This window comes from Cupressus sempervirens, chromosome 6 (genome assembly GCF_028749045.1).
Source record: "Cupressus sempervirens isolate cs-2001-9-10 chromosome 6, ASM2874904v1, whole genome shotgun sequence".
Lineage (NCBI taxonomy): Eukaryota > Viridiplantae > Streptophyta > Pinopsida > Cupressales > Cupressaceae > Cupressus > Cupressus sempervirens.
Window position 1 is genome coordinate 315,122,153 of NC_143123.1, and position 17,925 is coordinate 315,140,077.

The 17,925-nt window shown below is 34.3% G+C and overlaps 1 protein-coding gene across 1 annotated transcript in view; it reads left to right on the forward strand.

Moving 5' to 3' along the window:
• LOC149552454 (protein kinase and Mad3-BUB1-I domain-containing protein) overlaps window positions 1-17,593 on the forward strand; it is a 110,459-nt gene extending 92,866 nt beyond the window's left edge. The window contains exons 9-16 of the mRNA XM_089788014.1: window positions 15,273-15,376; window positions 15,497-15,568; window positions 15,711-15,800; window positions 15,947-16,104; window positions 16,359-16,413; window positions 16,512-16,646; window positions 16,732-16,853; window positions 17,036-17,593. Coding sequence (XP_089644140.1) covers window positions 15,273-15,376; window positions 15,497-15,568; window positions 15,711-15,800; window positions 15,947-16,104; window positions 16,359-16,413; window positions 16,512-16,646; window positions 16,732-16,853; window positions 17,036-17,216 — 917 coding nt within the window. The 3' untranslated portion in view covers window positions 17,217-17,593. The remainder of the gene's footprint in view (window positions 1-15,272; window positions 15,377-15,496; window positions 15,569-15,710; window positions 15,801-15,946; window positions 16,105-16,358; window positions 16,414-16,511; window positions 16,647-16,731; window positions 16,854-17,035) is intronic.
• The last annotated feature ends 332 nt before the right edge of the window (window positions 17,594-17,925 follow it).

The window sequence follows — 17,925 nt, forward strand, 5'->3', positions numbered from 1 at the left end:
CTTTTGTTGTCTAACCAGTAAAGGTTGACATGCTTCTAATAATTGCTTTTTTGTTCATTCCAACAAGCCAATGATGATTCTTTGGTCAAATCAACACATTCTGATTTTCGAGGAACTTTGAAGATTTGTTCAATAACTTTAGGATCAAAGCTAATGATAACTTTGCCGTTAGCATCTTTGATATTCCTTGTCTTAGGAGTGAACCGCCGAGCGCATTTATAAACAAAATCAGGTTTTATGGCTGCCATGAGAAATGTAGAAACCAAATGGACGTTGCTTCTTTTAATACGTTTCATCTCATGAGTAGCTGGAGCTTCAATCCTTTGTAGAAAATTAGCTACATCTATGTGACCAATCTTGGTGTCTAGCACGTTAACCAAGATAGATGTAATTGAAAAAGAAATTGCATGAGCCAATTCTTTGTAATATTGGTATTTCATCTTGCCCTTGGATCTGGATGGCAAGGACATTTCTTGTGTTTGTACTGCAACACAAAAATCCCAAAACACAAATACATCATCAGAAGGAACCTCCATGCAAGTGAATACTGGAGCAACAGTGAAGATTCGAAAAGGAGTGACTTTCGAAGAGAAAGCATATGCATATGCAATGGAATGAAAACTGAAATGGAATGAATGGAATGCGGAATGAAATGATATGGTAATGCAAATATGGAAAATGAAATGGAATGAAAATGTGTGAAGGTGAAATGCATGGGAATGCGTGCAAAGTGAAAGTTGCTGATTTCAGAAGTGACTTAATGTTTCCAAAGCTTTATTGAATGAAACATGCGTATATGTAAATGCAACATGTAACGGAGGTTGGAAAGTGAAATGAGATGCAAGTGCGAATGAAAGGTACATTTTATATGTATATGCGGGTGGAGGGTAACATGTAAAATATGTTATGAGGTGGAAACATGTACTTATTCATGCAAGCGTGAATGTGTATGTGAAGATGGAAATGGAAAAATGGAGGTGAGATAATGAGTTATATAGTCACTTTTGGAGAAAGGAAGAAGTCAAAGTACACGGAAAGCGAAAATGACATCTTTTTGTCTTTTCAAAATATGACTTTTGATCAAAATCGGACCTTTCGGATGCAATTATATGTAAGACATTTCGTGTAATCATGTCGTGCGAATGGAAACGAAAAGTGAGATGGATGAAAATGGAAATGGAAAATGGGATTTTAGTGAATGAGGTGAAAAACATGTAATCGCATTTATTGGATGAGATGTGGGATGTAATGACATGGAAATGGAATGTGAAAAATGATAATGCTTTCACATGTAATGAAGGAAAAACAAGTTTTTGGGAAAAAACTTGTAACTTCTCCAAATGGAGAAAAACTGACAAACAAGCACACAAAACCAAAACAAAAGAAAAAACATACCTTTGAAAACAACTCAAACAATGCCAAGATGCAATGCACTCCAAAGTTAAATTCGAATTTGGAACTTGGGGAAGAACCAAAAACATCAAAATGAAGGAGAAATTCATATTTAAAGAAAAAATGCACATTCTAAGGCAAAGATTTTTACAAATGGCATCCATTCAACAATTTCATCATAAAATTAGCAAAGATAAACATGAATTAAAATGCAAGAAAGAAAAGGTCCACTTACATGAAGAATAAGTGCCAAAAATGAAAGAAAAGATGCTCTTTGTTTGAAATCTTCTTCAAAAATGGTGATAACTTTTCAAATCTTGTAAATTCGAATGATGAAGGGCAGCAAACAAGGAGATTATTGTGCAAGATGCCAAAACATGCCCTAGATTGTCTCCTTTTTCCAACGTTTTGAATATTTCAATCCCTTAAGACGTTTTTGCAAAAATGTGTTTTTCCAAGCAAAAAACGTGATTCTCCAATCAAGTCGATTTGGTGTTTAAACACCAAAATGATGATCACAATGCAATGTAATCAGCTAATGAGGTAAAAACAATTTGATTCCAAGCAAAAACGTGATCCAACTTTGAAGATTTATGGAGCTTTATGCAAACTCGTGCCCTAGATTGGGAGATTTGAACACATTTTTGGGCTCGATAAACTAATTTTTAATGGGGGCAAAATGATCACCACTCCAAAATGCCTTGAATGCAAGTGATTTCATCCAAAACCATGGAGAAAATCTCTAGTTATGATCAAAATCGGAGGTTTTTAGAGCAAGAGCATATTTTCTTCACAAAATAGGACATTTTCATGTTCATTAAATATTTTAAAGCATGTTGGAAGGCAAAATCGGACCTTTTAGAGTCCATTGCATGTTTTAAAATATGTCTTCATGCATAATCTCACTTTTTGAAACTCATTGCATATTTTGAAATGTGTAAGACTCCAAAATCGGGCCTTTTGGAGTCACTTACATGTTTTAAAACATGTCTCACTTTTTTGATGCACAAGCACAAAAACTCAACTTTTCATGTCATTGCATCAAAAAGGTCCACTTTTACAAGTTTTTGATGTAATGGCATGAAAAGTATCCTCAAAGTGAGTTTTTATATGCAATAATATGAAAAGTTTCCACTTTTCATTGTTTTTTACATGTATATGCACATAAAAAGTCCACTTTAAGGCTTTTAAGTTATGCATTTCACTTATTTTTATAAAAATGTCATTAGTATGGGTCAAAAATAAAATTTATGCATCATATTAATCAATATAATTCATAAACATTAAGTTAAAGTAACATTTATATAAGAATTTGATTTAAAAATAAAAAATTTAAAAAAGTAACTTTATAGTTCTATAGTCATTTTAATTGAAAAATTAAAAAGTAACTCAATTTAAAATTATAACATAAAGTGCACTATAGTCACTTTAAGTTATAAATTTAAATGAAAAGTAACTTCAAAACATAACAAAAAATGAGTAAATGTTATTTTTTGAAAAAGTGAATGTCAAAATGAAAATATAACATCATTTTTTTTAATTCGTGCTGTTGCATCTAGAATGTCCACTTTTGAGGCACTAAAATGACCATATTTCTTGACTGACAACTTCGATTGACCTCTAGGTTAGATCGAATCGAATGGGAAAACGAAAGGCATGACATGAGTAAATCCAAAGGACCAAAAACAAGCAAACACAAACTCAAAAGCAAAGAACGAACTATGAAGGCTTCAAAAATCAAACAAAGGCTCGATAGAAAGCAAAACAAAAACGACTTGACGAAGGCCTTCAGAAAAACAATTTGATATTTGAATTTAAATGGATCAATTGATCAACATTAAGCAATTGAATATCAAATTCAAGCTTAGAGAAACGCGAAACTAGCTTGGAAAAGTTTCATGCTATTACCAACATTTTGTGGTGACAAAATGCAGGACAACAGTAACACAAGGATGCGTCCCCCACCTTTTTGCCCCATGCACCAGGGACTTGGCGACGCCACCAGATTCCACCACCTCCGTCGAGGATAGGGGACATCTTGGTGTTAATTATTTATTGATTCGACTAATTATGTTCAATGTTCCTATTCAATGCAATTTTCAAGTATTTACTCTTTTACATCTTTATATCTTATATCGCAATACATCTTTTCATAACTATGGTTCTAAGTACCATATGTATAGTATATACAACCCCCTCGGTCCCCTGCCATTGTACCCCTCGCTGCCCCCCTTCCTTCCCCAAATTAAGGCCCCTTTGTGCCCCCGTCCTAGAAACTTGTCCCCTGGTTCCCCCGTCCCCTTGTCCCCCAGGGTGGTGTAACTATGTAATAGAGTATATTGATTTTTTTTTTTAAAATTCAACTATTGTTTGTATTTTAAATTGGGGACATCAAAATAAGGGACATGACAGTCCTCCCCTCCCAAATTTATCTTGTCGTCAAGCAAGACCATTTATACAATTTTTTTTCTTGTAGAACTAGCATACAAGTATACATTAGGATGTAAGAAGACACTAGGTATGCATGCAATATACATCTTAATGAAACATGAAACATGAAACATGAACGAAGTAGATACATGAATGCATGAAGACATGAAGCATTCACGATGTAGACATATGAATGTGTGCAAACATAAAGCATACACAATTCAGATACATAATACATGCATTCTAAACTAAACCTTGCATTCTATAATTTACAATGAGTTGGGGTTAGGAAAATGATTTGCAAAACTTAGTTCTTCCTTATTCTTTTGATTATGAGCCCTGCAACCACCATGTTATCATAAGTACATACATGTATATATAAGTTTCAAAAAATTGAGTCATAATAAATTACTCCAAGCCAATCCCATGCTAGCCCATGAGTGGAACTTTGGCCGCCTTGGCCTTGGTGCAAGGTGTTAAGAATCCACACTAGGAAACCTATTTAGCAAGATGCTTGTTTTGCTTCCATATTTATTCGAGATGCTTGTTTTGTTTTTCTCTCATTATTATACTAGTCGAGAAGAACACTTAGGATGTAAATAGACTGCGTAGGCACTAACATTTTCCCTCAAAGTTTACAAATCCAAGCCATTAAACCTTTCTTGTGACATTTCTACATGGTGCATGGGGCCGCTGATCCCTACCCTATCTTGGGAATAGCCAATTGGTTAGATTTACACTAGCCTCTCCCTTATTAGACCTTTGTTCCCCTTTTCTTAGACTTAAGGTCAATTTTTATGTTCCTTGATAGGATTAGTTTCTCTTTTTAGATTTAATACCAATTTAATGTTCCTTGATAGGATTAGTTGTTCATACTCATATCCAATCTTATTACTAATTCAGTTCAAGACAACAGGAGTTGATGATATCCAAGTTGCCTAGAAACCACTATTAATGGATTCCAAGTTTATAGACCCAAGCCCTTAAGCCTTTCTTGGTTGATACCCGCAAGGTGTTCAGGGTCGTTGATCCCCACCGTACCTTGCGACAAAGATCCATTGCTTGGAATTTATACAAGCCCCTCCTTGGAAACATCACAACCTTTCCTTTTTAGCCAAATAGAAATAGACTATTGATAAAGATATTAATATAATGTCCCTTGATTGGGTTTAATCCAAATTGACATAGATTAAAGACAAGGTTGCATGGGTAATCGTACCCACACCCCTGGTACTCGTACCCACGTACCTAAGTATCGGGTACATGTATCCCATGTACCGGGTACTCGGTGGAGAGCATCATAGCTAAGGACCTTGATTAAGATTCTGATTTTTTTTTTGGTTTTTTATTTTTGTATTAGCTTGTTGTTTATCAAACTTAATTCAATACCAAATTAGTTTGAAACTTTGATACTCATTAGCAATAAACTTTATCACTGTTCAAGTCATAAGTTTATCATTTGCAATATGTCATTGTCATATGATTTAGGATCTTCTTGTTCATGTTTAAAGTCTGCCTTCTTTGTTATGCATCTAAGCATTTATCATGTATTATTATTTCAAACATATAGCAAATCTGAAACTGAAAACAATACATTACATTTGCAAACTTTATCACTGTTCTTATTTTGAAAAACCATTGTCATGACTCATAATTTCAGATTTTTTATAAATATAAAAGCATAATTTTTAAATAAGTTTGACATACCCAAGTACCTCCGTCCCCTATTATGAGAAATATGTTAAACATTAAACATTCAGCAATAGCACATATATATATATATATATATATATATATATTATAAATTGACTTATGGCTCATATTTTCAAATTTCTTGTTTTGAATGCTCAATGTCATGACTCATGACATATATTTTGATTTTTATATTTTCTATAAAATATTAATTATATAGAAAAAGTTAGGCATACACACGTACCCCCGTCCCCTATTTCGAAAAATATGCGTACCTGTACCCGTTTCCGTTCCCGTACCCACGTACCCGTGCAACCTTGAATAAAAATCTTACTATCTGCGATCATTACATTCATGCTAACCTTATTATTATTTTAGTTTAAGAAGGATGTTTTGGATGTAATCAAATTGCATGGACACTAATTCTCAATAGGCACTCCTCCAATGTTTACAAATCACGCCCTTGAGCCTTTCTTTGAACGATGCCCTCAAGGTGCTTAGAGTTGTTGATCCCCACCCTATTTTGGAATCAATCTATGTTGGAATTTACTTTAGTGTAATGTCCCCATTTTTAGCAGGTTTCTGTAGTTGGACAAGTCAGTTCACCATAGCGACCCTCCTGAGCTGACAGGGCGTTTTGGGGGCCTTAGTTATGGATTTACTATTTTTAGTAAGTCTATTTCTAGTAGTTGCTATTTTTGGTAGTGTAGTGGATGGCTCAGCAGTTTGTTGTCACCTGTAGTTAAACAGGTTAAGAATTGCATGAGCTCTTATTTATTTATTATTCATTGAGTTGCATTATTATAATAATGTTTATATTATTTTAATAATGACTTTAAGAGATATTTCTTAAAAAACAAGTTGGAAAGTTTCTAGTGTTGAGTTTTTTTGGGAAAGTTCCACGATTTTTGAAGTGAAGTTTTATGGAAACTTTTGCCAACGAATGCTTATAAATGAGAGCTCATTTCATTGGGAAAGACATGCTTGATTATATATTTGATTTTGTTGCTTTGTGGCTTTTTCTTGGGTTCTTAACTATATGCCCTTGCTGATGTGCAACGGTTGGAAATTCTGAGAATTGCATTTGCAATTTAGCTACTGAGGAATAGCTAAGATTGCCTAACTTCTCTATTGTTCATCACTGTAGCTGAGAAGTGCTTTTCTACTGCTGAAGTATAGTGGATTTGTCGTATTTCTCCAATTGTGATCACTGCGGCTACAAAGATTGACATTCTGAAGGAAATTGATGGTAACGTGTACAATCTGCCAGTCGATTTGATAGTTGACTGATGGTTTTTTGGTGACTGCCATTTATCATTTGGGCTGCATCTGAGATTCTATCTGCTAGGCATCAAGCTGAGCCTTGGTTTGCTGCCGGATTTGTGAGGTGACAAGGAGGATTAACGCAGAGTGGGGCAATCTGCATTGTCTACGTCCTATTTATACAACCTGCATTTTGCAATTGGCTGGGTGTCATTCCTTTCCTGGTCGCAACTGGTAAAAAGGGAGCAGTTTGATTTGATATCAGACGGGTCTGATAATGTATTGGCTTGCGTTGAGGTTGCTGATGGTGATGTTGTGAAGGAATCGCATCCGACACATAAACTAGACTCTTCTTTCAACCGACAAATGCAAGAAGTTGTGTTACAATGAAAATCAGATTTCATCATTGTATAAATTCTGGAAATTTGGCTCATGATACTGTCTTTCTTTCCTTTAATTAAATAATAAGTAATTCTGAGTTGTTTGGTTAGTTTCAATAATTGCCATGTACTCATGATATCTACTGAAAAATTAAATAAAACAAAGGCATACAGAACATTTGTTCATTTGGCACCAAAAATTCTATTAGAGTAGACACATACTTCTTTGATGCCCTTCTCGAATACTAAGTTTAATAATAAGTTTAACATGCACATCTGTGGGTGTATAAATATTAGCTATGATTGGCAAGAGATTTAGATTTCTATACATACCTGATTAAGATTGCCCGACTGGTCAAGTAATATATTTATCTACATCCTTATTCCTGTTTACTGGTACTACTCAATATTTCCTTTCTTATTTCCCTTTTGTGGCATTGCTGAATCAATAGTTGACTGTCCTGTATTTTCTATCAGTTTTTAATTTTATTTACTTCTTTGCTGTTTTATTCTTTTGCCGGTGATGGTGTTTTTGATCAATGGGATTGCGACATCTTTTAGAAGAATCTCTATATACACTTATTTGTACTTTACAAGAGAATGGGATGGTTATCCTCCTTGGTGTTATATCCATTATAATTTATAATTGTATTTCCCTCTTCCTACATTAATAGCCTTATATGAGTCATGTAATACTTGTCAACACATATTTTGTTCCTTATTATTCTGATCAACTCAATCCACATTATTTATTCCTCATTCATTCCTTTCACACTGCAATATAGGAGAGAATTCAAGTAATGCCATACACTCTCAACAAATCCCAATTGCGGCTAACCATTAGTGAGGCATCGAATCATTTCCCATTATGAATCATGGTTGGCAGATATCGTAGAATAGAGGATTATTTACTTAATTGTCATTTTCTTTATCCACGGGACAATATAGTGCTTGACATGATTGAATTCGTTCCATTACATCGAATATTGATGATGTTATTCAAATTATTTATATCAATACAGTGCCCTCGGTGGCTTTTCTACCGTATTCATGTTTCTTCATTTATCTACATAATATTAGCAAAGTTCTTGGCGATTCACACTCCTAAACCTTGATGCTAGAATATTTGTATATTTGCCATCTTTAATATCAAAGTTCATAATTCTTTTGGTATCAATAATAGGTTTCATTGAAATTGTTTCATCCTATCATCTGCAAGTTTGTACATTCTGTTATTCATTGTGTCCTTGTGATGAGGATGTTGATTGGGCTCTCCTCGATTCGGATTTGTTGTTTTTTCTTTGTTGTTGTTGGCTGCAACCTTGTTCTTCCTCTATTGTGAGAACTCACTATTGTCTTTTCCTCTATTTATTCCTCCCATCTCCCTATGTAACATACAAATTTTACATAGCTGAAAATAGATAATCATGCCCTAGGGTTAGGTAGCCTATCATTTGTAGTAAGCTAAAAATAGATAACTTGCCCTAGGGTTATAATCGAATGATCAAAACAATGACATAAAGTAACATCATCTTGGAAATGATCAAATAACAGAAATTTGAAAATACTATAATTTAAAACAATGGCTATTTCTATTTCATATGAATGATTATAGATCAACATTCACAGCTAACTTACATCATTTTGGAAATGATCAACTGAAATTTGAAGTATTATAATTCAAAACAACAACTATTTCTATTTCATATGAATGATAAGAGATTATCGTTTATAACTAACTTCTGTCATACATTTAGAAAAGAACTAGAAATGAAATCTACATTGACGAGTGTACATAAAAGTAAATAAGAATTTTATAATTCATACATGTTTTTGAACTAACTATCGATGCGTTGTGCAAGCCTCAACATTCAGAGAATAGGAGAAGCATTGACATAGGCTTAACCTCCCAACTGCGAACCTTATCATATCCCCACACAATCTCTTAAGAGAAAGGCCCTCCCTACCTCGGGTTAGGCTTGGGGCACTATATTCCAGCCATTTCAAGCATACCGATGTTAGAATGTCTGCTCAGCAACAAACAAGGTCGAGGATATACCTCCACTAAACTTCTCTCTGCTAGCTAGCAACATCGACCTCTTTGTGGTCCAATTAGGCAAGCATGCCTCTAATCTACCTTGGCCAAGGATTTAGATGGGCAAATGAATAGCCCGATCACAAGCGCTTGACTTGACAATAGAGTTCAAATTGGACAATCATGAGCTGACCTGGGTTTAGCAACTTCTTTTAAGATGTTTTAATGCATTAGAGTTCTGATCATAATAGTTTTTCCCTTGCAGGAATCCTCTCTTCACCCATTCACACTAGCTTCACTAGCTTTGGGTGCATCCCAGGAGGCTACTATTAATGATCTTTATCGTATAGTTTTCTTTGAACACTTTTCTGATTCATGCCACAACTGATATACACAAAATACCAGTGTGCCAGACAGAATGTCGTAACTCCAATTTCAGATTCCATACAAGAATACTCATGTAAAACTAAAATTAAGAATATGTGACAAGTGAACTACAAGCCGTCCCTATGGTTATGCGATCGACATATAAAGAGCTATGATTCAAATGTACATAAAATGATAGAGCTTTAAACATGTTTGAATTTATTTCCATACTAAAACATAGTTGCGTTATATGGTATCTGCAACTTTTAAAATGGTTATCTTCATACTGATGGAACGGATGTTTAATGGCATTAATGAGAACATAGAATGGAAAGAAGGGTTGATTGTGAGTATCCATAACCTGTAATGATACTAGTTCGGTTGATGGCAATCGATTCAACAACAAAGCTATTCCCCTGTATGGCAAAGTAGACATGACTGAGATGCCGATAGAAAAGGGAAATAAGAGAATAGTAAGTAAGATAGAAAGGAAGAGCACGAATCTGTTCTGAGATGCCGCATGATAACAATATGATTTCCTTATGTTTTAGCTACTTGCGAACACGAGAGTTTATAAGGAATATCGGTTTGAAAGAGTATCGGTTTCCAAGCAGGCTTCGAAATTCAAATATTTAAAAGTTAACACCAATCTTGAAGGTGGCCTCCGCTCACGAGACGAGTTATAAGGATTATATTTTTTTATTGTTTTAAAAAGAAACATATATATATATATATATATATATATATATATATATATATATATATATATATATATATATATATATATATATATATATATATAAAATTTAAATGTATTATATCATTATGCTATTTTTCTATATCTATAATCGCCTTTATGTATACATATATCTATATATGTGTGTGTTACATATGATTTATTTCTAACATCATATTCTCTTTATATACGTAAATGCATATATATATGTGTGTTTGTGTGTGTGTGTGTGAAAATTCATAATGTTAATCACTTCCAAGGTCTCGAAGCAAGAGAGGTAATTGTTCTTATCATGATTATTAAATGTTTTTGTGTTATAAAAGATTGACCAAGTAGCTCGTGACTGTCCAAGGTGTACTCTGTTGCCTAGCTGTTAAATCCTTTATCAAAGTAGTTAGAGTCCATACTTGATGGTATGATGATGGACTAAAATAGTGCCCCATTCCTTGAATTCCGTTTAGCTATGCTTTCTCCCCTTAGTCTGCTCCTGCAACCACAATTGCAACATTTCCACAATAATAACATGTTCCTCCATTTAAATCGAAATATCAAGAACATGATAATTGATAGCTGTAAAAATGGCTAATTAACAATAAATAAGTATACATGATAAATCTTTTTCACATGAGATAATAGCTAACCATAATTTCCATTTCACAAGATCATAACGAATCAACTAACAAGTCCTTTTCATATGAAATAAATGGTTAACGATAATTTCCACTTCACAAGATGATAACATTCGATTGTTTCAACTAGCCAAACAACGGCTATAAGCTTATTTTAAATAGGTCAAAATTTGGGATGTAACGCCCTATTTCCTCCTTTGAAATGAAAGCTTCTTGAAATAATGATCTTGTTCTCGAATGGTGAGTAACACTAAAATGTTTCCTAAGTTCTTTGACATACGATTCATCCACATTTGAAGTATGACAACTACCCATCACTAAATGTCGCTGGTTGATATTACCAATCAGTAATTTGCTGTGAACAGATTGATCAGTATATTAACCTCCTTCACATTGAAATATCAATGCTCTAACATACATGTTCTATGATAAGATCATACCAGTCTGATTAGAAGTTTAATCTACATTTATATGGTATCAGGGCCTTGTTAAGGAAGATCCAAATTAATCTTGAGAGATCAGATTATTCACTGTAATATTGTCATCACATTGCACTCATCAAAATGCCAAACATGATTAGAGTTGAGGATTGCCTTGAAGGTGCAAACAACATCATATCATGGAAGACGAGAATCATAATGATACTAAAAGAGAACAAGTTAGATTCATTTGTAAAAGACAAAAAGAGAGAACCTTAGCATGAACCAGAAAAATCTTAATGGATTGAGGATAATGAAAAGGCCATAAAATTAATAGTAGATGCAGTTAGGGACCACATATTACCTATATTGGCAAAACAGGAAACTACATACCTTATGTTCAAATCCCTTGAGAATACATTTGAAATAAATAACACTGGCAGAACCCTTGCACTAAAGAGACAAATGAATCACATAAGCATGAACAAAGGAGAATCAATCAATGCATTCTTTTTGAGAATAACCAAATTGAGCGATCAACTGTCAATTGTTGGGCACGAAATTGATAGCAAAGAGTTATTGCTAATAGCTTTAGGCGGATTACCAAATTGATGGGAGTCATTCATACAAGGGATATGTGCAAGATGAAAACTTCCAAAATTGGATCAGTTAAGATCTGACTGCCTTCAAGAAGCTAGACAAATGTCAAAAGGAAATAAACAAAACCCTATAGATGAGGATATTAATGTCCTAAATACAAATTCTCATAAGAAATGTAAGATGAAGAATTTGGAAAGGAAAATAAATTTTCATGCAAAGGGTTTATTTAAGCAAAGAAAAGATGTGTCCCAAGTTTAGTCCTTTAGATGCGATCAATATGGACACTATGTTATCAAATGTCCTAACAGGGGAAACAAACAAGCATCCTTAGTTGGAAAAACAAAAACAAAAGATGATTTCAAGAAGTTCTTATTCTACTCAACACTATCAAATCATGTATCAAACAAATTCAACACTTGGGTGATTGATAGTGGGTCATCAAGACAAATCATTGGATTCAACGAACATCTAGACAGTATGGTTGAAGAAACTAAGAAAGAAGTAACCATTGGGGATGATTCTGCACATCCTGTAAAAGGGGTGGGAACTTGTACCATCAAATTGGAATCAGGTATCACTATGCAACTAAAAAATGTACTATCTGTACCTAGAATTAAAAGAAATCTAGTATCAATATCTGCCTAGAAGATAATGGATATGGGGTCACCTTCATGGATGGGAAAGTTCTGGCATGGCCAAAGAACTCTACATATAAGAATGCTAAAATCATAGGTATAAGACAAGGTGGCCTATACAAACTTTGCATTGAGTCAAAACAAGCACTTATTCATGAAACTTCAGATTCCTATGAAATTTGGCACTGAAGATTAGGGTATATTCACTTTTGCACCCTAACCGCCATGGAAAAATTGGTAATAGGATTGCCCAAACTAAATCCAACTCATAGAAGGACATGCAGAGGGTGCACCTTAGGGAAAAACACTAAGGGATCTTTTCAAAATAGTTTGAGCAGAACTAAAAATATATTGGAATTAGTCCACTCTGACTTATGTGGACCCATGTCTACTCCTTCCATGGGACATTTCCTATATTATGCAATCTTTGTGGATGATTTCTTCAGAAAGTCCTGGATCGACTAAAGTGTAAAGAATCAAAAGAGATCCTTAAAAGGTTCAAAGAGTTCAAAGCTCTAACAGAAAACTGTTCTAGAAAGAAAATCAAAACACTTAGAATAAACAATGGGAAAGACTAAACTTTAGAAATCTTTAAAGAATTTTGTGTTTAAGAGGGAGACTATTGTATCCTATAATCCTTAACAAAATAGGGTAGTTAAGAGGAAAAAACAAAATTGTTGTGGAGGATGCAAAATCAATGATGTATGACCAAAATATAGATACCTCTATTCCTGATCCGCCTTGATTAGGGGCTCCTATCTTTAGAACAGCCTAACTATAGATAGGCAAACGTCCCTACCTTGCCCCAACTATAGATAGGCAAACACCCCTACCTTTAGAACAACCCAACTACAGATAGGCAAACAAAGTGAAACTGCAGAGTTGTCCTGTAGTTATGGCGGGGTCCCATCCCTGTAGAGAATAGGGGAGGGCAATCCATTCCTACCAGAATCAATAGTGCCTCATTCTCCATCCAACTCTTCACACACCCACACGAGATCTTACTTGTATTGCATCACTCGCCACACAAAAGCTATCCTTGCATCTGCATGCATCGGGTACATGGATATCAATGACCAACGATCCCAACTACCACAGAATAGGCCAGGGCCCACTGCACCATGTTATGTATAGAATCGCCTATAGAATGGTAGGGGGCAACTATCTGCTTGTGGGTGTTCATTGGCGCTTTCTTTTGTTTGGAGGGTGCAAGGGCCCATAGCCCATAGAATTGTAGGGTAGGGCCCTACTATTCTAAAGGGATTCTATACGTCCTAGACAAATGGTAGGGCCTATTGCCATTGTAGGGGGCCCAATATATATATACATATATATATATATAATCCATTGTCATACTTGTTGCATCATAATACGTGACCATACATTACACCCATACTTGCATAATAATTCATTACTGCATTCTATCCATTTTAATATTTTATCATTTGGAATTACCAGTCATACTTACATTTATTGTTCTGCATTCATCCATGAAACATAAAAAGGGGAGATTACAACATGTTCGAAAAGAATCTTTGGAATTATCTTTTTAAGGAAAAAAAAGTATATTTGAGATAATGGCGGATATACAGCATCTCAACTTGATGAAGAACGTCTGCTTTATTTTTTGGCTTCCCTCTGTTGGGAATCATATGGCTATAAACTTCAATATTAGTTATAATAGTTATGATGGTGACAATCCTTTAAGCTTTAATATGATAGATATTAGTAGCAGAAATTTCTTTTTGTTTGATAGTGTCTGGTGGAAGTTAACCTATACTACTTCTAGCGCTATGTGGTTTTTTATTATTTTGCTGTTGGTTGGTTAGTGGGCTTCAGGCTATAATGGCCTGTTGCTGTGCTTGCCTTTGCTGTAGTATGGGTGTTTTAATGCAACTTCTTGTGTGGATTTGAGGCCCTCTCACTGTCAACTTAATCAAAACCATTTCTGTTTACAAATGCTGTTTTCATGGTGATATTTAAGACATGTAGACTACTGAATAGAGTTCTGTCGAATTTCTGCAAGAAGACTTGAATGATATTAGTTGGTGCATAGTCAAACTTTGCTGCCAGATGCTCAGGTGCTTGTGATCACTCTGTGCTGTCAATTCATTATGGTTTAGCCTTTGGCAAGTTTGTTTCTTTTATGCTTTTTAATAAACTTCAGAAATCTTCAGGCACATATAACAGCAATCTCTCTTTAAAAATAGTTAGAGGCAGTCGGGTCATTCAGTCTATAGTTGGCTGAAAGGATCTCTGTCACACCTAATTCTAGCTTGACATTAAGTGTTCTATGGCAGCCTTGCTAACTTTTAAATATCATCTTGTTTATATAATTTCTCACAATGAAAGCGAAAACCAATTCGGGAGTACAGTTGGTTATGTTTATGTGTTGTTTTCAACTAGTTTATTTACACTTTGGGTTAAAATATAGTATGGTTATATTTATGGATTGTTTATGATTTATTTGATTTTGCATAAAGGAGTAAATTTTTTATTTGTTGTATATGAAAAGTCCAAGCAGTGGTAATTTTTCCAAAGAGCTGAAATTTAAAATTATCATATAAATAAAACTAACATGATTGTTTCAAGTTTCAACATTTGTCTTGTTTTCAAAGATTAAATATTGCTGTTTTTCTGGAACAAAGATTATCCCACATAGTTTGTAATTTCATTTACATTTGATATGGAATAGGCGGTATTAAGTACCATATAAAAGGATGCTCGGGGGAAGGGGCTTTTGCTCAAGTATTTAAGGCTCTTGTTGATGGACGATCCGATGATGTTGTTGCTTTAAAGGTTTTTCTTTAATAATTGGTGCTCATTTATTTGTTCATATTGATTTATATGAGAAAGCTCTCTTTAGGCGGTCATGTGCACCAGTGTATGTAAATAATATTTGAGCTTATTATTGTGCAGATACAACGGCCTGCTTGTCCTTGGGAGTTTTACATGTACCGGCAGCTTGATGATCGCATTTCTTCAGAAGAAGTATCTAACATTTTTGCACTTCATTTTCCCCCTTCAATCTAGACGTTTGTAACAAACCGTGCTGTATTATCATGTTTATGAGTTTATTTTCGTAAATATTTTTCAACTTATGAATAGCATTGCCATTTTTTTAAAATATCAGCGGTCTAGTTTTGGATCTGCATGGAAAGTACATGTATATGCTGACTGTAGCATTCTGGTCTGTGACTATGTTGAGCATGGGACCTTGCAGGTATAGTTGTAAACTATAATTTTGTATTCTCTTCTAATGACGAGTTTCATTTGTCGTCTCTCTTGATTTGAACAATATCTGTTTTTTTGTACTTGTATTTTGACCGAACCATCCTATGGCCCTGATAATATACTACTTTACCTCAGGATGTTATCAACTCATATCTGGTAAAAGGTCAGTGCATGGATGAAGTATTGTGTATGTACTACACGATTGAAATGCTACGTATGTTGGAAGCACTGCACTCTGTTGGCATCATACATGGGGATTTAAAACCCGACAACTTACTTATTCGCTACAATAGGCAAGTTGGTTCTGTTGTATCTGTTTCTCCTATATATTTTACATTGAATCCCTTAGACATTGTCTTTGCGCGCACACGCACACACACACATATAATGTAGAAATGTTTCTGTTGACTTATCTTCAATTCAGCATACATTTGTCTCTGAATCAGTTTATATTTGGCATAGTACTTGAATGAATTGAACACAATCTATCACCATCTATGCAATCTCGGTTTCGTCTTATTATATGCATTTTTTTTTGGTTTCAAAGTGATGAATTCTGCGAAGAATGGAATCCAAGTCGGATGGGAGGGTGGAAGGATCAGGTCTCTCTTGGATGCTTTATATATCCGTGTTTTGATCATTTGAGTAATTTGTGTGGCAATTTTGCATATAATATTCAGTACTGATTTGATTACAACAGGGGCTCTGTTTGATTGACTGGGGAAGAGGTATAGACATGAATCTCTTTCCAAGCGGGACAGAGTTTGAGGCGGACAGTAAGACAACATCATTCCGGTGTATTGAAATGCAAGAGAAAAGGCCTTGGACCTTCCAAGTAAGGATCATGACTTCACTGCACTATTCTGAAATTAGAGAGTTCACTTTAATTAGGAGTGCTTGTGCGTTGTGTTTTGTACCAGGTAGACACTTACGGTGTTTGTGCCATTGCTCATATGATGTTGCATGGAAGCTACATGGAGTTAGTGAAGAAAATTGGCCCTGATGGAAATACATTTTATCATCCCAAAGCTGCTTTTAAACGGTAACGTTTTCCACTGTCTACTACAGAAGTGTCTTTTTTATGGTATAACGAAGTGCCCTCTTCTAAAAATTAATTTTTCATGATTAATATTATAAAATGGAAAAGTTTGTTAGTATTGCATCTAATCATTCAATTTGGTGAAAATAATTCGTCAGACATTCACTTGACAAGTCTGTGTTCAGGTATTGGAATACTACGCTGTGGACAGGTCTGTTTACTGCATTGCTGAATGTCAGAAGTTGTGCGGAAAATCCAGATTTGAGCTTTTTGAGGAAAGGTTTTGAAGATCATCTGTCAAGTAACTTACATTCGAGGAAAAAGCTCACCCAGTTGCTGATGAAACAGAGAAGTGTCATGTGCTAGGATAATTGAGATTACGTGTTGTAAAATATATGTAGCATTACGTATGTCTAGTGTTCCTTTCTTTTAGTTCCTGCCAGGCAGGATACTATTGCATCCATTACATGCAATTATAATTTTTAAATAACCAATCAAAGTCAAGAATTTTTAAAAAATGTCCATAAATTATAGGTTTAAATTTTTTATCTATTTAAATGATTTAAACAAAATAATTTACCTATTTTCTGATTGGCTTAGAGCAACAATAATGAGTAAAATTATTTTTCTTCATAAAAAATTAAGATATTTTGTACACACTATTTCTAATGCATTAAATATAGCTTATGTCATCTTTTCTAGAACCATGGACATTTAATTCATTTTTAGAACTATTTAAAACAGCTGGAGTCCCTGCCTTTTGGCTTAGAATGGAAAAATATTTTATTTTTTGGAAAAGTATTTGGTTATTAGACTCTTAATTGTAAGTGAATGCAACAGCTCCATCAAGGTGCAAATGCAAAGACATATCATAAGTTTGCTAGTTAATTCGTACCAAAATCAAAGAGAGATTTATGTAGTAGGTGAAATTGCATCTTATATCGTGATAAGTAAAATTAATTTTTTACTCTTCTAATTTCTATCCTATTTATTTTATTAATTAATTTTAATTCATATATGACTTTGTTAAAACTCTTGAGATTAATTTTACTATATCACTTTGTTAAATCTAAGT